This window comes from Perca flavescens, chromosome 16, assembly GCF_004354835.1.
Source record: "Perca flavescens isolate YP-PL-M2 chromosome 16, PFLA_1.0, whole genome shotgun sequence".
Lineage (NCBI taxonomy): Eukaryota > Metazoa > Chordata > Actinopteri > Perciformes > Percidae > Perca > Perca flavescens.
This window is the reverse complement of record NC_041346.1, coordinates 13,207,216-13,231,534: the sequence shown is the minus strand read 5'-3', so window position 1 is coordinate 13,231,534 and position 24,319 is coordinate 13,207,216. Positions and strand designations below refer to the sequence as shown.

The following is a 24,319-nucleotide window of genomic DNA, read 5'->3' as shown; positions in this document are numbered from 1 at the left end:
AGATGATGACTGAAGAAAGAGGGAGGAGGTGAAGGGGGGAATGGTATTTTCTTCTATCATCATCAGTATGGGACTGTTGACTCAGTCTAAGGGTTAGAGTGATGTACCAGTTCTATTCACCTTTTAATAACAAGTAAATTACATAAAATCCGCTGCCTCATCCAGCCTTACAAAGTATTTAATCAGAGCTTTTAGTGGAGACTTTACATATAACAGGCTGGTCTGAGAGGCTCGTCCATCTTGATAAAATAAAACTAGCAAAAACCCTGTCCAGCTACTGGGAACTTCAATGCCAAAATTAAGGAGTAAACCCACTAAAAGAAATCAGATTCTTATGTCTCAGGGTCACTCTAATGCGACTCGTCTATAGGGGTGTTGTGTGTGAGGGTGCACCTGTTGGGTCATAGGATCAGGCCAGTGGAAACTAGAGCTGACCTGAGTCACGGTTCACTTTCTCTGCTCACAAGCACCACATCAAGACGCACTGGAAACACTTTCCTCGAATTTACAAGAGCAATTAGCAATAATGTGTCAGGTGCTGCTAAATGATGGAGGACGGTGATCCCAAAGAGGAACCGATGTCAGAATGCATTTCAGCAATTAAGTGCTACATTGATTCAATTTTCAAAGCCAAATAAGCAAATGAAAAAGCGGTTTTACTGAAGTATTGCCAGGATGATATTTTTTCCTGGGTATTACTTTTTCTCTAATAAGCTAGTTGTCTCCTCACTGCTGTCAAAACCTTGACCTTGTGTCGATGACAAGAAACTAAACAAGGTGTTGTACACATGAGGAACTTAGTCAGACACTGGCCACATAAAGCATAAGCACTTAATCAATATCTTCTCTGAATAACAGGGCTGAAATATCAGCTTTCAAAGTATTTTTCTTCCCTCACAATTGTGCAATAAAAGACAGTTGTGTAGGAATTCTCTTTGATCTGTGCAAATCAGTCTTTTAATTTCAGCTTTAAACCCCCTGACATCATTTATCTAATGAAAATAGATGGAGACAGAGAGGTTATCCTACTCCTATCCTACTCTGTAGCGTAGTGTGCCCATTAACAGCTGTGTGTCCTGAGGGGTTTATCTGTTATAAGCCCCCAATGTCTTAAGGTTAGGGTTAGGTGCCTTGAAGTCAACGGCAGCGCTGCCCGGAAGGAGACGTTGGGGGCTTAAAACACCATCGAGCTCCTAGTAGCTGTGAATAACTGTGAATTTGACTGGATAACATCATTGTACAAAAACACAGAAATGAACGCCCCCATCCCTTTTAAGTGTCCCTGTTTAAAATGACAAATCACAAGTTATCGGTGAGTTCCCATTCTAGAAATAACTGATCGGTCACAGAAAATTGGGACAGTAACCCAATTATTGCATATGCACTGGGGAGTTAAATTCCTGGATGGGTTGCAACGCACAAAGAGACTTGTGATGGTCATTATGCCAGTGCTGGTACATTTACAGAGGGGAGAGCTAATCGCTGGAAAACAAAAAAACAGAGGTAAAAGAGACTGAGGAAAAGGAGTATATGTGACGGTTCATCCGTGTGCGTGTGTACGTGTGATTGCATGTATCTGGGTCAACACCAGTCAATAAAGAGTAGTGCCCGGAGCAGTCTTATATCATGAAAGTTGATCGTGATTGATCATAAACGAAACAAATGACACACTTAACCATCGCAGCATGCCAGAAAGACACAAATGTCCACCCACACACACACACACACACACACACACACACACACACACACACACACACACACACACACACACACACACACACACAACAAACACACACACACACAGACTGTACAAACACAGAAGATTTTGCACAGATAGTAACAAACTAAGGTGTTAACATGTGTAAGAACAGAAAAATATGTATGTATGTAAATCACTTTTACTCTTTTGGTTTAGGTTATGTCCTGCATGGCTCCAGGGTATACAGACTGTGTGTCTGTGTCAATTTAAATCATTAATTTTGCATACAATATTGAAGAGACATAATGCAACTTTGCATTACAAGTCAAAAGCAGGCCTGTTTGAATTGAAGTCACAGATTTTCATTGGTGTCTAGTGTTCATTATTTGAAACATTTTGGACTGCAACAGGACATTCAGTTGCATATTATGTGGGCGGGATGGTTATTACATCTTCACAATTAAAAATAGGTTATGAATGTAATCTTAAGATGCACACATATATTTAAAAAACGGATTGCTTGTTAATATTTAGGAGAAATTTGACATTTCCAGAACAGGAATGAAGGGTTCATAATGAGGTCTGAGTTGAGGAGAAAAGTGTCACTCATCTATATTGTACAGCCTAACTGAACCAGTGTCTGTCTCAAGCGAATTCAACTATGAAACAATGTGTAAGGGCTTTTCCATGCTGTAAAATAAAATCCTGTCAAAAAGCAACCCCTTTCACAAAAGCTGCCAATTGCTGAGTAACACCCTCTTAGATCCTTCAGTCACATACAGTTATTTTAGAGTCAAAACGCTCAAGTCTTGCTGGATGATCAAGATAGTGACCATGTATTTAAAGATGGGTGTTGGACACTTTAAAACAAATGATGCTGCAAACTACAGGAAGCAACTGATTGGATTAAAGCCTATCACAGCTCACAGGTTATCTAAACAGGAAACCAGGAAGCGGCGCTAACTTGTGTCCATGGAAATGGAACTCAACACAGGAAATACACCAAAAACTCGAGGCCACCTGCACTTAAACACAGACACAATCACACCAAGACACTACTAGTTCACTGGGGTCAACATTTGGCAAAAAAAAAAAAAAAAAACACAACCACCAGATCAGCCAACTTAACACAACTTAGACATGTTTTTAAGAATATTTGCTTTTGGGTTTTTTACATTTTACACATTTTAAATTGAAATATTAAAGACCTGGCTTAATCTTATGGATGGCTAGCTGTTAGTAGCGTCAAAACAATATCCACAAACCCACACAAGGGCTTTAAAGTGAATGGTTCACAGCCAAGCAGTGCAGCATCAATAAAGCAACATCTATTTCTGCTTAAGTACTAGTACAAGGAAGAGAACTGGTATATAAGGCTTGTGAGTGTATCTCCACCCAGCTTCCTACACAGACACACAAGCGCTGTGACGGCATATTGCTGCACTGCAAAAGAATAACAATGAATGTGATTTTCACCTACCCAGTGCCAGAGAGCTTCAAACAACAACCAGACGGAAATCATGTTAAGAAGCCTTTTAAGTTGAGTGTTACAGAGGTATGCACTGCATGTCTGGACTCATGGCAGTTATTTGGGTCCCTTTCCAAGCCTCGAATGACACCCCTCACACACAACATCAGACCCCCTAAGACCCCGTCGTGAAACAACAACAAAGGGCCTGACAGGCGCTTCAGTGAGACTCTCAAGGCTGAATACTAATGCTACACTCCACACACACACTCACACACTTACAAGCTCACAGATGGAGGACTCTTCTTAACCAAAAATGTCTGTAGTCATAGTGTGAAAACTCTCCAAGCACAGGACACAGAGCCAGAATAACACTCCCTGCACAAGTGCAGGGATAACTGGGACAAAACACAGTCTAGCAGTGACACTGAACAGCCAGCCATTATTAGTTATGTCTTGGACTGAGTACAAGCACCGACTGTATTGCTTTTTTTAACTGGAGCCCAGATCTGTGTATAATAATATTTCATACTGTGACAGTAAAACAAACTGTACTTTGCTGGGCGTGTTGCCCAGTGAAATAGTGCAGTGTGCGTGTATTATGTGACAGGTAATGTACAGTGAGTCAATCGTTAAAAAATTAAATAAGCTCCGTTTAAGCTCCCTATGCATATTAGAGTTTACAGTTTTCTGTAAATTACACTGCTTAAATACACAGCTATGTAGCAAAGACATTGATTATATGAAACACATTATTGACTATGAATAATTTAGTAATTTAATGACTTGTGCAAGCAGGAACCAAGAAACTATAAAGCCTATCCTATATTATCTGGTTATTTTGAGTCAAAAAGTATTCAATCTAAAATTGTATTTTAAAAAACCTGAGATCTTAGTTTTTCAATTTTTAGAGAAACCTACTGTTAAGTTCTACTGTATCAATGCTGAGAATATATCTCTGGGCTTTTTACATGGCATATTCTAAGCCACTTTTTACACACACATTGTTAACCTTTACTTGGGCTACTGCATATGATCCACATTGTACTTCTACTAGCCCTGGGTTGAATGCCCATTGGAACAATATTGGCTAATGTTCATACATTCTAGCATGACCCATGACTACTCTTTAACAGCAAGCAGCAATGTTGAAATGTCACCATTGTTTTTTTATGTAAGAAGCCCTCAAGCAGACTTCACAACATGCACTCCACTTTTCTTTGCTTTTCGCTAGATTGAGATTTAAAATTAGCCTGACATGCTATTGGCAGGCTGGTGTACATCACCCAAATCTGTATTTATCACGGTAGCTCAAATGCTAACAGTTTCATGCATGTGAATGGAGAATGTTGAAACCATTAACACCATACTCCGCAAGGTATAGTTAAATAAAAACACTGATTTGGGTGGTCTAACCTAGTTAAGCTATGCTATGCGTTTCATGTACTGTATGTGAATGAAGAATGCTAAAAAATGTAAGCGCCATACTCTTTTACAACAAAGTAACGTAGCAAAGTGTTTAATTCCCTTCTTTTCCTCCCTTGGTTGTGTAACAGCTCTCTCCTGCTGTTAATTCAGCATGACACAGTACTTGCTGTCCACTAGCATTCTCTTTGTTTCATATCACATCACACGCACGAATGCACGCACACACACACACACACACACACACACACACACACACACACACACACACACACACACACACACACACACACACACACACACACACACACACAGTGATTATGTCAATTCAATGACCACAACCATTTCAATGAACTACCGTATAGTGCATGATGGTTTCAGTCTTACAGGCACTTCTCCGATTCATCTATTGCCATACTTCTTAAACTTTATCTTCTAAACAAGTCTGTTACTACATTACTGTAAGTAATCTCAGAATGGAAACTGAAAAGATAAAAGATGAGCCTCTACGGAATCAGACAGACAATCGGCGATAACAGGATGATCGTGCAGGAAATAAGCTACGGACAAACATGAAGGAACAAATCTTCACTTGAGGAAGAGGGGACACATGCATGGCTAAGTCTGAGGGTTTTGAGGATGTGGTCGTGCCTGTTTCTGTGTGTGTATGTGAGCTTGTGAGTGACAAAAAAAGCCACCAAGCATATAATTGTAATCCTTTCCCAGCATGAAGCAGCCCATTTTAGTATTTTGTACCACAGGACTCTCAGCGCAGAGACCACACAGTGAGGATAACTGGCTAACAGGCCAATGGGCTTATGCTTCTGAATAAAATTAAAGTCTGTGGTTAGGGAAGCTAACATATAAGCTTTTTTTATTTTATCTAAAGTAAAAATAGACCATTAGTGTCACACATAATTTGAAAATGGTGTATAATAAATGCAAAGGGCCTTTTTGCAGTTTCACCCATAAATTGCTGGACCGGTTGCTATAGGTATAGGTATATCACATCCGCATGCTGCCTCTTTTGGTGGCAATGGATTTGCTTGCCAGGATGGTCAACCTGCATCATTATCATCATCAGCCAATCAAACATTAGTGTGACTATGGGAGCTACCCATAATTGTTAATGTGATTCAAAGCATGGTTTTAGCATGCTCCTAAATGCATCGTTTGAGTCAGAGCAGAGAGAGATTAGATTAGTGATTTACATTACTGCACGACACTCACTCACCCTAATGACAGCTAGCTATGTTTATAACGCTTCCTCCCAAAACACCCCAGGAAAGCCAGATAATTAGCTAGCTTGTTATCACTACATGTTGTTGACTGGAAAACCTACTTTGTCAAATGCAGCCAACACTAACAAGCTTCATAATAATAGCTTTAAAACTATACAGGGCTTCTAAAAGTCACATGCATCTGGACCAAATGGCAAGTCAATCTGGACCCGGCCTAACTCGTGTTTGATACGCATGTGAACCGAAGATTAAAAGTTGACCAAGAAAACCAATAGCTCAACTTGAATGTACTGTATGTTGCTTTAAAGTTAAAAGTGAGTTGACTATATGTTATTTTGTTATTGCTAATCATTCCAGACCTCTTACCTCTATTAAAAATCAGATGCGGACATTAGAGTCATACGTTTCAGAACTACTAATATTAGGGCCGGGACTATTCGTCGGCGTAGTCGACGTCATCGATTACGTAAATGCGTCGACACAAATAATTTGCGTTGACGCGTCTTTAACTGTCTATGCGTGTCATGCGTAGAAATCTAAAAATAACAGCAACAACGAAAGTATGGATTCCTCGCAAGTTCAACAACACGTTGAGAAAAAGGCTCGCACACGGTCTTCTGAAGTGTGGGAGTATTTTACTCTTAATGCCAACAACAAGAACAACGTGGTAGTCTGTAGACTTTGTAAAATGATCCCTGAGTCAGGATAACTGCAGCAAAACACCGTAAGTTCTGCTCACCTATGCCTCTCCAGCTTCTCCCGTAGCTCACGCGTATACAGTATGTCCTGCACTGACTTGAGTGTGAGGTAAACTGTGCTAAATCGTGTCTCCCCCATCTGTAGGACTGTCTTCCATAATTGCGCAACCAGGCCAGATTGTTTCAGATATCTAAGTCCTTTATAACGTCAGTTATAACGGCCCACGAATTAAAAAATTGTCGGGTTAAAATCGGGCCCGTGCTCATAATTCCCAAAGAAAGGAGAGAGAAAAATTGCACTTTAACACCTTTTTTTATTTGTGTGTTCCTCCTGAAAGTGACTTGAAATGTGAATTTGTTTTATTGTTGGATTTATTTGATACATCTGATTTCGAATGTTGCTAAAATTGCACTTCTTTTCACTGTAAGATTAAAAGGGAGAAGAGCTGTGATGTTAAACAAGAGCTTATTCATTATTTTACCTACTACTGTTAAAAAAAGCAAATACAGGCTACTCTTTTTGCACTCTGTTTACTTTAAGTTTTTATTTTTGTATTCCTCCTGAAAGTGACTTTATTTTGTGGTTGGATTGATAGCCAACATCTGGCTTCAGGTTGCACTACAAATTCATTTTACTTGAACAATGCAGTGTTAAACAATTTTAATAAATAGAGATTTGAACCTTATTAAAATTTGTTGTGTGTAAATTGTTAATAATTGAGCAATGGGAAAATAATTGCTCGAAAATAATTGTTCGATTAATCGAAAAATGAATCGTTAGATTAGTTGACTAATCGAAAAAATAATCGCTAGATTAATCGTTTAAAAAATAATCGTATGGGAGAGCCGCCCTAACTAATATACATTAATAATGTGGTGAACTTATCAGGAATTGTTTCTGATCCTATTATCCATCACCAGCACACTCTTCTTTGGTATGAGTTTATTGATCATGTAACAGATTAGTATTTGCACTTTCTCAAGAAAGTGGGCAACGGCTATAGCTGACCCACGCCATAAAAGACAAGAAGGCATATTAACACTGTTGTCCTGTTGACCTCTTCCCAGTGTTAGCTTATAGCATTAACTAGCTCTGCTCTACCTCCCACTGAGAAGAGCAGTGTGTTAATCACATGTCTATTTCCGGAAACTAGCTCATTAGCCTGCAGTATTTAGACAGCAGGAGGAAGGAGGCTTCACACAGGACGAAAACAGCCCGGTGACAGCAAACATATCTGAATCTGACAATGATTCCCTTTTTATTTAGATAGTACCTTTTTTCCCATCTGTGCTATTTTTTTGTGGTTTCAAAGGGATATCAATCATGGATTCCCATAGTTAGGACGACATGACCTTACGTAGTAGTAATAGTAGACATGCTAACAAGCTTTCAATTTAATTTATTTCGGTCTCTGTTTGTGTACATGTTACCACTGCATAAACAAAATGTCTTGATTGATTCCCTCCCAGTAAATTCCTGAAGTGCATATCTACAAAATGATTAAGAAATCGTATTGCCATACATGGGAAGATCGTCCACTGCCTTAGTTCAGATCCAACACTTCACCCTTTTCACTTTCACCTCTATAACCCTAACTGACCTAGTTTTGATCTTTACCCAAACAACTACGTGTTTACCTTAAGCTAACCTTTCAACAAAACTCCCCTCAGATTCTGTTACGGCCTGTGCCGTTTAGCACATTCCAAGAATTACTTTGTGGTGAAGTGTTGTAACCTACTGTTTGGTGTTTCCTCTTTTGCCCCGGTTACCTACAGTACCTTATCTTCTTCCGATTCACTTACTGATTTCTTGTATTGTATTTACCACCACACAACCTTTCAACAACATGCATGGACATCCTTGACAGCAGCAGTAACTGCATAGAGTGAGTTTTTACAGTTGAAAAACATGAGAGCTGCAGGCTAGAGGTGTGCTCAGGAATATCTTTTTTAATCCTGCTCTACTGCCTGACCTGCCTCATCCCAAAGGAAGATATTTCGTGAGGCGATGGGAACTAGAAGTGGATAAAAAAAAGCTTATGGACCATGTCCTCCATTGTTTGATAGTAGTGAGTCGTTTCTCATAGACAAGATACTAAGCAAATGGTTGAACCTCAACGACAAATCACAATTTTTGACACTCGCCAAAATGACCTCACTTCCTAAAAATGCCCCCGATGTCAAGGGTCCACAGCTCGGCTGGGCTTTCACAAGGATAAGGTAGAATACGAAATGACAAAACCCACTAGACGATGGTTCCCCCCCCGAGCTCCCCCCCTCACACATTCTGTAACACCTAAAGCCCAAGTAGCAGTCACCAGTCACATTCCAGTCTAAAGCTGGAATGTGATAGAGAGACTTCTGGAGCTTTTCACCACCTAAACACAGCACTGCGTTAGGATATGAAGCCCTGTCATCTGAGGTCAAACTCCATCCTGACTCATTGTAAAAACAAAAATGAAAGAAATTTAGCTCTCTCTGCTTCCTTCAAGAAATTTGATATATCTTTTAAAGTTACAAATGTTGTCCTGTTCCCGGTATTTTTTTGCTGCAATTTCATTGTCTGTGTTTGTGTCTTTGTTGTAAACACAGTATTTGTGCTAGCAGGTGGTTTGTGCTCTGCTTTTGTGTTAAATGAATAACTTTGGTTGCACAGTACAACAATGGTCGGTGGATGTTGCAGACAATAGTGGGTGGGGGGGGGTTATGTAATGGTGGCCATCACATGGCTGGGTTGTATTGTTGCGTTTCCTGCATCCCTTCAGTTCTCTTCCTCTCTGGAACACAAATACCAAAACACGGGACAAAATACTTTGATGGAAGATGGAATGTGACAAAAAAATAGCCTACTTCAGGCATTATTTTCTTTCATTGTCATTTTCAAAGTGACATGAGTCTCAACATAATATGGCAGTAAAAAAAACGTGTTCCCTTGTGGCGGAAACACCAAACCAAATAGTTTAGGTGAGCCAATCAGAGCTTTGTAGGCAGTAAGAATGAGGAAGTTATCTTCTTGTGCCAGGGCCGTGTTATTATGGAACCCACTTAACTTCTAGGCAAGACCCGCCCTTCAATAGCATTCACACACTAGTATTGGCCAGGTGTCCATGCTTACGCAAGGTAACCTAACCCGATTTGTTCAGGTCCTATCCCCTGACCAATCGGCTATCCTAACCTTAACCACTCGAGGTCAATGCCTAACACCAACCAATGGAGCTGCTTTGTAGGGCGGGACTTGCCTAGAAGTTAAGTGGGATCCATAATAACGCGCCAGGGCCAGAATTCATTCCAACAAATATGGTGACAAGCATGGATGAGATCAATGCTGATTTACAATGACATATTTCTCGAAATACATGACTGTTGATGAGTTAACCGCTCTACCATAGCATCTGGGTCAAGTAAAAATATAATTGGCGAGTGGATATGTCCGTCACTCCTGATCAGGAATAATAAACACGACATTAGCAGACACTGTATAAGGTATGGACCTGATATCCATGACATCATCTATAGGTAGAGCTGAGCAATATATCAATATTATATCGATATCGTGATATGAGACTAGATATCGACTAAGATTTTGGATATCGTAATATCGTGATATGACATAAGTGTTGTCTTTTCCTGGTTTTAAAGGCTGCATTTCAGTAAAGTTTATGTCATTTTCTATTCATGTTATTCATGTCATGTTATATTATTTACCTTTACCCACGTCATTGTATCTACATTACTGATGATTATTTATCAAAAATCTCATTGTGTAAATATTTTGTTAGAGCATCAATAGTCAACACTACAATATCGTTGCGGTATCGATATCGAGGTATTTGGTCAAAAATATCGTGATATTTGATTTTCTCCATATCACCCAGCCCTATTCTTATTCTGAAAATCCAAAATAAAACACAAAGTGGCCAGCTCCTGGTTGCCTCTGCCGATTGACTCACTTTTAGAGCCAGCCTGAAGTGGCCACTTGATGAACTGCAGTTATCGGCTCTTTTGCATTGGCTTCATTTTTCAGCACCGCATGGATATTTGACTGAATAATGTAAAGTAAAGACAAGATGGCAATAATAATAATAATAATAATAATAATACTCAGTTTGATTATCAAAGGACCAAAACGATTTCTAACCGGATATCCAATCACAGCACTCGGGCCCATGACTCAGGTATATTTCCTTTTTCCTATGCCATTAGGATTGGTTTTATTAGGAATCCAAACAGTAACAGTCTGACTTTTGAAAAGTGCCTTCATCTGTTCAAATGTGCTCTTCTTATACTGTGTCAAGGTGACTTCTTTTTGCTGCATTATCAAAGAAGTTATAAGAAATAAACCAGAAGCCCTTAGGCAGACACACACAGACACTACTGTGTCACTTTTAGCTGTCATCCATTCCCATGGGCCAATCAAAAATAGCCACAAAGTGTTATTCATAGCCCGAAGAACTACTTTAAATTCTAGCTACTTCAGACATGTACAAACATGAGGAGGCTTTGTTTAAATGCTGGGAAAAAAATATTTTCAAGGCGCATAGCTCTTCTGAGGGGCACTCATATGATTTTCAATGACAAACCCCCAAGCCACATTTGTTTTTCTTTCCTATTCATGCTATCCACTCATTGTCAGCTGATGACACTCATTACATCTATAAATTGGTAAACCACAATCGTGGGAATTATAGCTCTTTGAAGGGAGCCGGATCTTTTGGCTCTGTTCCATCATTTTTTTTTTTTTTTTTTTTAGGGGGGATGGGTTATTGGGTTTATCTGCGAAATAATCACGAGGATAATAATGGGGTAAGATTTCAATCAAATTCAAACTTTAGACATCCAACAAATACAACGTAATTTCGCATGTGTGGTCTAGTTTTAGCAGCACTACATCACTCTTACTGCCAGACCTAATGACAATGATCTGCACTGTCCACATTACACAGGGTGACGCCATATCCCTCTGCTTTGTCAGTGAATTTACACTCTGTATGAAACGTGTTATGTAAATAAAGTTGCCTTGCCTTGAATGCAATTCATGCAACACTCAACTGGCACATTAAAAACAAGTATACTGTACGAAAAAAACGTCTCTCACTAAGTACAACTCGGTTCCCTTCTTTGTACCAAAGAGCCGTTCAAAAGAATCGGATCGTTCACAAAACGTAACATCACTTGTACTGTATGAATGACATTGGTGTCCATCTGAACGGCGCTGATATGACTGTAATGTTTGGGACTTCATCCAATAACACAAGGCGGAGTATCACTCTCTTCCTGGAAGACAGCCAGTGGAGGCCCATCAACAGATCGGCCATTGAAAGGCCATGAGCCAGTTAATGTCAACAACACTGAGCTGTGTGATGCTGAACAGACTTGCTACTAGCACCCTCCTCCCTCTCTCCCGTTTTCCTCACTCACCTTATATTCCCCACTGCATCTACCACCATCACACACACCCACACACACACACACACACACACACACACACACACACACACACACACACACACACACACACACACACACACACACACACACACACACACACACACCTGTGCCGCCCTTTATCTCTCCTTGTACTCATTGTTTCTTGTCATCACATCGGTCTCTCTCATCCCGTCTCTCCTTCAGCACCTCATTCCCATTTCCACCTCCCGTGTACTCTTGGCTCACCAATCTTTAGCATCATCAACAACACTGTGTGTGTGTGTGCTTTATGGGAAGAGGGAGAGGTTTGGAGGAAGAAGACATCATTGATAAGTTTGTTGTTCCTGTCAATGTTCCCACAGTCCACGCTGCGTAGAGGGGTGGGGACGGAAAATGTACTTCGACCAGACACGCACACACTGCACAACGCACGAAAACCTTGAGCAACCCTAACAGACACTGACTGTCTCTGTGGGGGGGTGGAGGAGGGGGGGATTCAGTATGTGGCAGATACCTCCTGTCATTGACTATAAAATCAAATGCAGAGCTGGCTGTGATATTTCTGTCCCCTGGCTCAGCAGAGGTATTGGCAAACACTCTGAATTGGCAGTTTGCTGCTTCGCTTCGTTATTTCCAGAATCAGCTAGTAATTTCGAGTGGCGACCAAACAAAACAGTGAACACACGGACGATGAGCTATTCTAAATACAGTGTGGACAATAAAAAAACAGGCTTACACCTCCACCACTACTTTGTTTACCCCTCAACTTTGAATGTTACTGATCAAATCGGACCAGAATGTCATCAGTGGCTTCACTATGGAGCTTTTGTGCCCTGTTTTTACTGATTTTATTATTGCTCCAAAAATCTACCTGAAGAGGTGATTTAACACAGATTGAACTCTCTGTAATGAGGCGTGTTGTTTGAAAAGATGAAGATGAACGGATTTGAAGCTATGGCTCTGATGCTGCCTTTGCCTCTTCTCGACAGGTGGATGTGTTTGCCTGGCTTAGGGCCACTGCTGTGTAAACTGTGCGCAAAATAAATAACTAAAAATGAACACATCTCAGAAGCAACTGTAAGAATGTCCAAAGAGACACACTTGATTTCTGGAGCTTGCATCACTCCTTTGATACTGTGGTAGTCAGCTGCACTCAAGGAAAACGTCAGTAACTCTACAATGACGTAAAATCAATCAGCATGATTGGGAGTGATGGGATAACAGGGTCAGGGTAAGTTGCCCCCATCCCCCTTTTGCATTTGGTGGGTGTTTTGTATTTAACCATACTATTTCTGCACAATGAGTATGCATCTTTTTCCGAGTGGTCACAGTGGACTTAATCACCTGACCCAATATGGGTTATTTATCAGCAAATCATTTTAACATTGAGCTACACAGAAAAGGATGATTAGATTAGAGAAACTGAAACATGTCTTTATGAAGTATCAGAGGACAAAAAGAAAGAGCCAATAACATCCAGCACGGCAACGTCAATCTCTCGTTGACCATGAACAACGTCAAAGTCTGCAATCAAAGAATTGCAAGTTGCTTGGCAACAGCTACACGCAAGGAGATAAGGTTGAAAATTCACCACAAGCAAATCTGGAGCAAACAAATGAAGTCTGGCTTCAGGTGGTTGGCTCTGAAACATGTGGCAGCTCTCTCTTTGGTTTGATCGACTGCTACTCTGTGACACACCAGCACATCCGTGACTGCCTCTAAGGTTCACCTTTATTTAAAATGTTAACATGTGCATGTGATATTCAAAATGCAACCAATGAGTGCTTTCCCATAAGGGTGGGGGCTTAAATGATGACTTGACCATGAGTTAAGTTGCATGAAGGGTTTTTACAAGAGCAAGGGTACAGTACAGTATATTAAATGAACACTACACAATGAGTCAGTACGATACCAAAAGGATGGGTATATAAACCGGACAAAACCAATGTGAGTAACCAGCAAACATCCAGTTAAACAACAGTATATACTGTCACTATAGTGGTGTTTGGTCTATGCCAAGTCCTTCAGCATGTACGGGAATGATGAAAACCAGGTTAAGGTCATTTCTATATCTAGGTTAAAGTGATGCAGAGGAGGAGGAGGAGCACAGAGGCACAGAGAGAGAGAGAGAGAGAGAGAGAGAGAGAGAGAGAGAGAGAAATAGACACTACTGCAGCAAGCAGTCTGGTCCACTAACCTCCTCTGGGTGGCTTTCTCCTTCAGGAGAGGAGGGTGCAGTATCCTGTGTCCTCACCACTTTAAAGCCAATCAGTGTAATTACAGTCTCGGTCTCTGTTAACCAGCGCACACACAAAGAAAAAGCAACACACACACACACACACACACACACACACACACAGAACTAACAGCACCATAAACATGCAAAAAAAGCCCACATAACACGCGCACGCGCGCACGCACACACACACACACACACACGCACGCCCTCCACTTGATTTTACTTTTCTCCAGAAACTTCAGTTAAAATACATTTGTGTGATGTTTTGACCATTACTTTTGTTTTGAATTCAATCTACCTGCGTGAGAAAAGTAGCGAAAGCGCTGATCCCCCAGAGCTCCCTGAGACCGAGTAACGTAAACGGCTAATATAACCGGGATTAGGTTTGACCGACCTGCTGACCGTTACTTCTTCTTCTTCTTCTTCTTTGTCTTCTTTTCCCCCTTAACGTTCACCTCGACAAAAGAAGCGGTGTGGACGCGGCAACCGGCGGGACGTCAGAGAAACAAACGGAGAGGAGAAGTAGGCTAGAGGACCGGATGCTCGTGTGCTCCCAACAGCTGTAGCCTAACGGTAACGGCAGGCTCTGACTGGGATGACATTGAGCTCCTTTTACGCGCCAGCTTTGCCAACCGGCGGTCCCTCCTCCCTATCCTCTTCTTCTTCTCTCCCCTTCACTCCACTCTCTCTCTCTCGCTCTATCTCTCTCTCTCTTTTTTTTTTAGGCACGCGCGCTGAATAATGCAGGGCTCGCGAGGTCCCGGGAGTGTTTTCTGTCCCGTTCCAGAGACAATCAGAGAGCGAGCCGCCAGCGCGAGCTCCAGCCAAGCACAATGAGGCCGACCCGGACGGATCAGGTTACCAGTACTGCCTTTCATTCATTTATTCAGCTGCAAAACAATCTGACTGCAGCCCAGCCGGGGGCGGCACCCCCCATTCTTCTGTACCCTTCCCTGTCTCCCCACCTCCCTGTCTCCCCACCTCTCTGTCTCCCCACCTCCCTGTCTCCCCACCTCTCTGTCTCCCCACCTCCAGCTCTACCTCCCCTTAGTCAAATGTGCTCAGGTGGCATTTTTAGAGAAACAACAAAGTCAGAACACTCCAGAACAGGCGGTAGTGGTGGTGGTGGTGGTGGTAACTAAGTAACCTACTCATTTACTCCAGTAGCCTACTCTATTGCACAGTACAATTTACTAGTAGCCTACATTTACTTTAAATGAAAAAAAGTCTATTTATATTTGTGCCACTTCCTGCTGCTCCACTACATTTAAAGGGTCACTCGACCGATTTTACACATAAAGTCCAGTTCACTATCAACTTGCATCATGGGAAGTGTAGGATCCAATGTTTTTGGGGGTGTGACTCATGGGGCTAAAAGTCAGATACCTCTGCCTCTGCTGCCCATATTCTGACCATTTTATTGTTTAATCTGTCTTTCTCAAGGCCCCCAGTTTTATGGAAGTGTGATACTAAATTGCTAGAGTATTATTAAATTAAATTTACTGAGTGCAATAAACATACAATGGGTAGCTATAAAATATTATAGAGACACTGTAGCGGGACATGTCAGCACACTGCAAAACAACTATGCACCTGTAGAAAGGAAAAAATGTGACTGAAGGCCCCCCCCAGCAGATGTAATTCAAAGTCTGGAAGAAGAATGATTCTCACTTCAAGCAAACACGTTAGCACTAACCTCTGCTCCAAATACTTAATTGATTTTTGATTATTGTCGAGGTTGCTAAGGGGCACTAAGCTATCTGACACGATGGAGCACTATGCTCGTTTTTGTTTTTCAAGAATTCAAGGGGGATTTAATTTCCTGATGTGCCCACTTTCCCTAAAGCTATATGTACATATTTTTAAATGATCAGCCTGAATTTCATCTACTCTGACAATGCACTATGGCAAGACTTGATCTGGCACAGATGTTTCCAGTTGAGAAGATCTCACAGATCTTACCTGATCTTACTATGATTTGTGTATCATCTTTTTTTTTTTTTCATCTCTGCTGAAATGTTTATAAAAAACAAAACAAAACAGACCAGTCTGACACAACATCATAAAGTAGACAAACGGACAGAAATTGTTGCTTGGAAGCCTGTAATCCCATGTAAAAGGTGTCAAACAGTCTCCTAACCGCATAACAGCATCAGGGAAGGTTTCCTGGCCGGTAGTGATCTGGTGTAGCCCCTAACTCTCTTGATGTCAAACTAAGCTTTCTGACAAAAAGTGTGAGTACAATTATATGTGCAGAATATCTGTCCTCTCGTCCTGCCGCTAGTTGTAACTTTCTACAAAGTAGTTATGGATTCAAGTAATTGCACCGTTACATAAAAACACACTCAAACGGGCACAGACTACTCACCATGGCGGTGTGAGGATGCCTGGTCGGCATTGAAGCTTGAAACCCATTTGCTGTTGTCGTGGTAATCACCGGTGTTTGGCCGTAGCCTATGATAAAACAAAATTTGAGTTATTGTTACCATTGATATCTTTGATTATCATCTTCTTTCATAATCATTTGTACCCGTGGGTGACCTTTTTGGCATGCAACATGCAACTGACCTGTAAATATGATCATATTAACATGCTTTTGTGGTGGATTTTAAATCAGTGAACTGCTAGCATCTGTTATTCAAGTCAAAATATTATAATTGTGAGATTTTGTAATGCAACTGTGCTTGCTTGACATATATTATAAATCCTCAGTTGTCCTAAGAGTTTGTTTCTGGCTGTACTTTTATCTTGACTCTGTTCTTTGCTGCATGAGTGACCCAGTTCTACCTCGAGGAGTCCTGTTCATCTGGTTCCATATATCATCAACCTCACCCTCCTGATACCCACACTCACTGGGACTGAAGTAATAACACTGCTGTTAGAGTACAAAATATCAACATAAATACTTATACTTAATATGCTTCAGCTACTACCATACTACTGCTGCTGCACTGCTACTGCCGCCGCAACAGCAATGACTCCTGCAACTGTAGTAGTTTTTGCTGTCACGGTATAGCAGAAACTGTGGTAATAGTGGCCAGTGATAGAAAGTAACTCAGTACATGTACTCTTATAATACTGTGCTTACATGTATAGTATTTTAAGGTACATTTACTTTGCTTCTGTATTTACATTTTATGCTGCTTTACACTTCAACTATGCTACATTTCAGAGGCAAATACTGTACTTTTTACTCCATTATGTATTTGACAGCCATAATAACCACTTTGTAGATTACTATTTAATATACAAAATATATCATTTTATAGAGTACAGATGAAACTACCCACTATTAAAATTGTGCTTAAACATTAACGCATGATAATTATGTGTATACCATAATATAACACTGACGTTTTTTTAAGTAGTATTTTATATGTGTTATTACTTTTAAAGGATCTGAATAGTTCTAGGAATAGGAATATAAGTTACAGTATTGGCAATGGTAGTATAGCAGTAGTATTAGTAGGATCAGCAGCGGTAGTAGTGTAATACAATTACTCCCAGGAAAATGAGACTGTGTAACAGTTATCTGCAGTCATGGTTTCTGTGAAAGACAGCAGGCCGCCATTGTCTTAAGATAAATCGATTAGTGCTCATTTTCACGGAAATCACAACCTCTGTGCAGGAAGGAGTGTGTGCACGTGTGTTAGTCCTGTTTCTCATCATGACGTATGGAATACAATCATGTATCTTCTAGTATTATGTCCTCTTGGGGGAAGTGTGCGTCATGTTTTGTGTTGCTGCCCTCTCCAGATCATGCGTGTTTTAAAGGGAAATGATAACACCCGGTCCGTCATCCGAGATAGACGCACATTATCAACGGAAGGGTGACACTGTACTGCTCTTTGTATCTGTGGTTTCAGAAGATGTTCATGTCCTGACATAATGTCCATAGTGTATGGTATGCACAGTACACTATAAATGTTAACATTGAAAGGGTCCATGAACAGGACTCTGTGTTCATGCAGTGTGCTTTTCAATGAGTGGGAGTCTCACACGGTACATGTTTAGTGTTTAGTGAGGTAGGCATATTGCTTTTCTTTCTTGTCCTCTCTGTTCATTGCTGTGGTGTTATCAGTGTTATTATTAAGGTTAGATGAGTGAGCATGGGCTCCTGCAAACTAGGGCATTGGGGTATCTAGACTGATCCGCTATCTATTTATCCAACTGTTTAGCTTCCTATCTTCTAAAACACTTACACGTTTTTACCCTCCTATGCTCCTACCCACTCTGTATTTTTTGCAGTGTGTGAAGGCCACAGACACAGTATGAGTCCCTACAGGAATGTTGCAGTAATATTAGAGCCATTTTCTCATGAGCAGTGGCCATAGTCATACTGAAAGAGAGAGCTTATATTAAAACTCTGCACTGCATTCCAGTACTTATACAGCCATCCTTTATTTATTATTATTTTTATATTTTTAGTAGAAACAGACTGATACTGTACCATGTTGCAATTGAGCTGTTTTAAGAGTTAACCCATTAACATAAAAAATTTAAAGTTTCAGGCTATAATCCCATTCTCAGAGCATCTCACAGTGAGTGTGCGGCTCCAGGCACAGAGCCTTGCACCTCGGTGTTTGGCCAAATTTTCACATTCATGGACATACGCATTTTTAGGCCTTTATAGACAGGACAGATGAAGACATGAAAGGGGAGAGAGAGGGGGGAATGACATGCAACAAAGGGCCGCAGGTCAGAGTTGAACCCCGGACCGCTGCGTCGAGGAGTAAACCTCTATACACGGGCGCCTGCTCTACCAACTGAGCTATCCAGGCGCCCTAGCTTTGTTTTTTTTTAGATTATTTTTTGGGCTTTTATGCCTTTATTTGACAGGACAGCTAGGTGAGAAAGGGCAGAGAGAGAGAGGGGGAAGACATGCAGGAAATTGTCACCGGTCAGATTCGAACCCTGGACCTCTGCGTCGATGCATAAACCTCCAAGTATATGTGTGCCTGTTCTACCCACTGAGCCAACCTGGCCACTTATTTGGCTTTTTTTTGTCAAGCATTTATTGCATTATGCTTTATTTCAATCTATTCAGAGGTACTCAGAATAAAGAAGGTCTTACTCAGTAAATGAAAGCAGTAGTTATGTAACTTCCAACTTGCTATGACTGGGGCTTTAGTCTTGCTCTAGTTTGTTTGTTGGCTTGACTGGGCTTAAGTAAATGAGATTTAAAAGTTGTTTTTATTATATTGGGCATAAACAGAAAGTTGTATGAGCTGATATTTCATTTGTGAATCTGTGGTGCAAACCTGACTGCTTTTTTTGTCCTATATGACCTTTGAAAACACTCTGGACAAAATATTCCCTTCATTTAAGTGTAAAATAATGTGTGTGTGCATGTGTGTGTTTGTTAGTGGCAGTGGGTATTATAACAGATAGGGGGTGCAGTAAGGATAGCTTGTGATCTGTTTGTCAGCAGCCAATGACAAAGTGAATGTTAGAGACAGATGGAAAGAACAACAAGCAAGAGACGGCAGGAGGGCACTGGAGAAACTCAGCTTTATTGACCAAAGAGAGAGGATACAGACATCAGAGAGAGAGATAGAGAGGAAGAGAGAGAATGAGAATGTGACAGTGTGAGTTGTCATACCCATAGAGAGAGAGAGAGAGAGAAAGAGAAAAAGAGAGAGAAATGTGAACAATAGAAAATGGCTCCTTTTTTGTTTTAACAGTCTATACAACCGTGAGGGCAAGCAGACAACAAAAAAGAGAGACCCCTACAGAGTCAGAGGAGTACTGCAGGCGTGGCAGTGGGGCTGGTAAACTCAACAAGTCTGTTGTTCATGTACAGCTCCTTGCATTACATCGAAAACACGCACACACAAACCCACACAGGCTAACTGGATTGGTCAAGCTCCATTAACTTGAACTCAGCCTTATTCTTTATTTTTTTTCCTTTCTTCTTCTTCTTCTTCTTCCTTTTTTAATAGTTTTGAGATTGTGATTGTATTTCGTTTTGTAGGTAAAAACAGTTAAGTGCTTCTTTGCTTCGTTGCACATCATGTGTGCGTTACACCTTGGGGAATCTAACACTACACTTTCGAGGATACACTTCTCTGCCTAGCCTCCTCAATCTTTAAAACCAAACAGTCATGCAACGAATATGTTTTGGCAGATCTGGGACACCGAACAGGACCTTAATAATTGTCCCCAGCATACACAGGCCTTGCAGTCTGCAAATAAACTTAGAGAGGGAAAATAACTGCGACAAGCTGCTCTGAAGGACCATCTTGGCATTTTTGTTGTGCTAAATTTGAACCAAGAGAACAGACATGGTAAAAAGGATAATGTGAATTTGCTAAAAACAAAAATGTTTTTGTCTGTAAAATTGTTATTTTGCTGATGAAATTTGACCATTACTAGCTTTGATTAAAACACATTTTTAATGATCTATCTTAAGCATATCAAGTCAAGCAGATTTTAATGTTTGCTTAAATGAATGGAAACCGATGGCTGCCTGGGGGGGGGATCACTGTAAAAACGTGCAGTATGCTTTTGGAAAAAGGTCAGCAATAATGTTAATCGAATGGTTTATAGTTATTAGGCTACCATGCAAATCCAATGGTTATGTTAAGATCCTGCCTCTGCACAATGTTTCAAGATCCTCAGATGCCTTCGTGGCCAACCGTAACACATCTGGGGAAGGATAGCAGCCACCAAGAGTTCAGAGAAGGTGGTGGTGGTCAGAAGAGGGGAACACGTTGTGTGGGGTTAATTGTGAGATTACACACAGCAAAGCAATGAAGGTAAGAGAATGAAAATATACAAAGCTCGCGCTTGTAAACACATACAGTCGTCATATGGCATCGTAGGACATCGGAACAATGTCTAGTACCCATAATAATATCTCTAGATCTCTATATAGATGTGGAAAATAAAATCATCACTAAATAGAATATAGAGCATATTTACATTCTTTATCTACACAGGAAACTAGACCCCTGGCGGGCCTGGTGGTGGCCAATCACACAGCCAGCTGGACTGACTGACAGCAGCAGTGGCCAATCACACTAAAGCATGTTGTGTTTGAAGGCCGACATACAGTTTCTGTACCGACAGGACAGTTCAGAGGTGGGATTGTATAGCTTTGCACAGAGCCATGTAAGGAGAGAATGGATCTATCCAGAGACCTTTCAATGCTGGAAATATGCTATTTGTTGCCAACAAATCATTCTTTTTATGAGTATTATCAGAGTTAGTACACAGTGCATAGAAATATGTTATGTTCTCTACTCTATGGCCAGGACCAGAAAAGCAATCAAACACATGGCTGAAGTACTGCACACTGGAAAAAGGTTGTTGAGGCTCTTCAGGTCACTGTCACTTTTTTTCCATTTTAGTTGTCCATGATACGAATATTTGTTGTTGTTGATGTGAATAAATTATAGCAAGAGCCAGGTTGGATTTGAGCCAGGGACATCATGGCCACATCACACGCACCTGAGCCACATAAAGAACACCAAATTGCATTATTTGGATCTGAGGAGCCTCTCTAACCTCTTTGTAAATGTGCCAGCGTCTTCCACAATCCCATATCTGGCCCATATACTGTAATTTTATTGATATTACTCTAACAACAGGTAGGTCTCTGCAGCGTACAACGGCAAAGTTTACTCACTAACTCTCCAAAAATCTATTCACCAGATGCCTATTGAGCACCACAAATCTTTCTATTCCACGTAACATCAAAGACACTTGAAATGAAGCAAAAACCTTTCCAGAGCATCCATTATCATTCAGCAGAATGAGGATGAGAACTGCTTTTGAGGGCTTTTTCTGAAAAACCAGTGTAATATATATATATGATGTTTTAATGACACCCAGGCCACATTATTTGCAGCACCCTTGTAAACGAGGGCCTGGTTGGTGACTACAGCGTGAGCTGGCAGTGTTTTCAGTCTCTCAGAATTGTAAAGAGTATAATGGATCTCTGGTGGCATTCTGCAGCGGTGAAGTGAATTTAGTGGAAAAAGAGATGAAGATGAATTGCACATCATCTTTCTTTATAAGCTCATTTGAGCACAGCTGTGATAATTTAGTAATATGGTAGTGCTTGTCAATGTTCATTATTCAAAAATGTGTGCCCTGCTGTTAGTGGTAGTAACCCATGTTTGTTTCCATATGTGGAAATACATGGTCCTTTGCTGCCAGAGTGTACTCATTAAGCTGCCGTAAGCTTCCTGTGCTCTATAGCCTTTAGACACACTGGAAAAGTTGGCTCTATATATCCTACTGGCTGCCAGAAGGTGTCCCACTGCCTCTTATTGGCTGCTGAGTTAGGAAGTACTACAATAGGAGGAAATGGCCTCAGCAGTGGAATAGCTGGAGTTAATGGACTAAACGAGAGCGAAAGAGAGAGATAAGAAGATAGAGAGAGTCCTGTTTCTACTAACTACAGTGTCAAAAACCTCAGTTTCCCACGGAAACAGTCGTCCCAACAATTCCATGGCCATTCAAAGTTCAAAACAAAAGAAGAAGAAAAAAAAAAAACTTCAGATAACAACGGCAAACTGAAACAAAATCCTAATAGAAACTTCTAATTATGTCTAATTTTTTTTTTGTTAGGACTATCAATGTGAAAGAATGAAGAGGCACATAAAGAAACCAAGGCAATGAGTACCCTCCTCTCCACCCTGGTCAGAGAGAGTCGGTACTAGGAATTGGGAGGGGGTTGTTTGAGTTCGTAGGTTGGGTGTGCGGTTGTTTGTGTGTGTCTGTGTATGTATGGAGACAACAGGAGAGAATCTGTCAAGCAGGGGAGAGGGGGGGGGGAGAGTGAGAGAAAGAGAAGTGGGAGGTGACAGGATAGAGAGATTTGAATAAAAATGACTGAGATTGTGTCCGTCTTTTTTGAATGTCGTACAAACTGGCTTATTAAAGGGCGATGATCTGGTTGATCGTCCAGATCTATTGTGTGGTTAGACAGCATGGCACTGTGACTGATTGTCCGTAAAAGTCTTATTGGCCACTGAGAGAAGTTTTATATTACCTGGTTTAGGCTGTTTGCCAACAACAACAATGTTCACCCTCTGAATGTCTGTTTTTACCAATAATATAGCAGCGTGACAACAGCTTCATTCTGGCTTGATTTGAATGTAAGGTGTCTGAGGAGACAGGAGGTGTGAAGCCAGAGCCTCCATGTTGACAGAGAGGGGCAACAAAAGAGCAGAGATGTGGAAGTAATAACGTAACTGAGGCAAAAGTCAAAAGTCAGACAAGAGCGTGTGTGTGCGTGCATGTGTGTGCCAGCCAATCAGAGTCCAGAGGAGGAGGAGGAGGAAGAGGAAGAGGAGGGCGGGGCTTCTGTTAGTAACCATCCAGAGACAGGGGAGAAGAAAGGGGTGTTGCGGGTAATAATAAAAGGGCGGAAGAGGGAGAAGATTCAGTCACATGAGGATGCAGCACTCGCAGCGTTTCCTCTTGTCTGTACCTGTGGCGGGGGTGAGGCCGGGCGGGGGGGGCGCATTGGCGTCGGGGTTGGCGGGGGGCGAGGAGGTGCTGTCGGGCTCACGGCCGTCGGATGACAGTTCCGTGCTGACGGCCTCGGACGTGGCCGGCCGCCCTGACACGAGGTCGGCCGCTGTGCCGTCGATGATGGACATGTCGGTGACCGTCTTCTCCCTCAGCGACTTCTCGTCGTCTTCGTCGATCAGAACCACCTCGGCCTTCACGGCGCCGTCGAAACCTAGCAGCCGCCTGCTCTCGCTCGTGTCCTCAACGTCCTGGTAGCCGAGGAACACCATGGTGACCGGGTGCTCAGCGCTGGCCTCGGGTTGGGAGGCGAGCTCGCCGCCCGGGTGGGCCGAGGAGCCGGGCTGGGTTGTGATTGGAGCAGAGGGGGGGATCATGCCAAGCCGGGTCTCCCTCTGGAGGGTGACCTGGGCGGGCGGGCTTGAAGGAATGGATGGCGGGGCGCAGGAGGGTGGAGACAGATCGTCAACATCTGCTGGGGAAACATAAGCCTGCGGGGCAGCCGGGGTCACGGTCACGGCCACCTGACCCCGGCCTCCGTCTCCTCCTTGTACGGCAGGCCTAGCGGCCCGCTGGACCAGCTGGTCAACCTGCGCAGAGCTCCAGCCATTCTCCAAGGTGCTGGTGGAAACGCCC

General features: G+C 41.8%; 1 protein-coding gene across 2 annotated transcripts in view; it reads right to left on the bottom strand.

Annotated features, from left to right (window-relative positions):
- palm2akap2 (PALM2 and AKAP2 fusion) overlaps nt 1–24,319 on the bottom strand; it is an 89,835-nt gene that overhangs the window by 17,391 nt on the left and 48,125 nt on the right. For both annotated transcript variants that reach the window (XM_028600834.1, XM_028600835.1), the window contains exons 8-9: nt 23,643–24,319; nt 16,569–16,654 (exon numbers count right to left, since the gene is read on the bottom strand). The exon at nt 23,643–24,319 is cut by the window's right edge and continues 157 nt beyond it. In XM_028600834.1, the coding sequence (XP_028456635.1) occupies nt 16,569–16,654; nt 23,643–24,319 (763 nt within the window). The remainder of the gene's footprint in view (nt 1–16,568; nt 16,655–23,642) is intronic.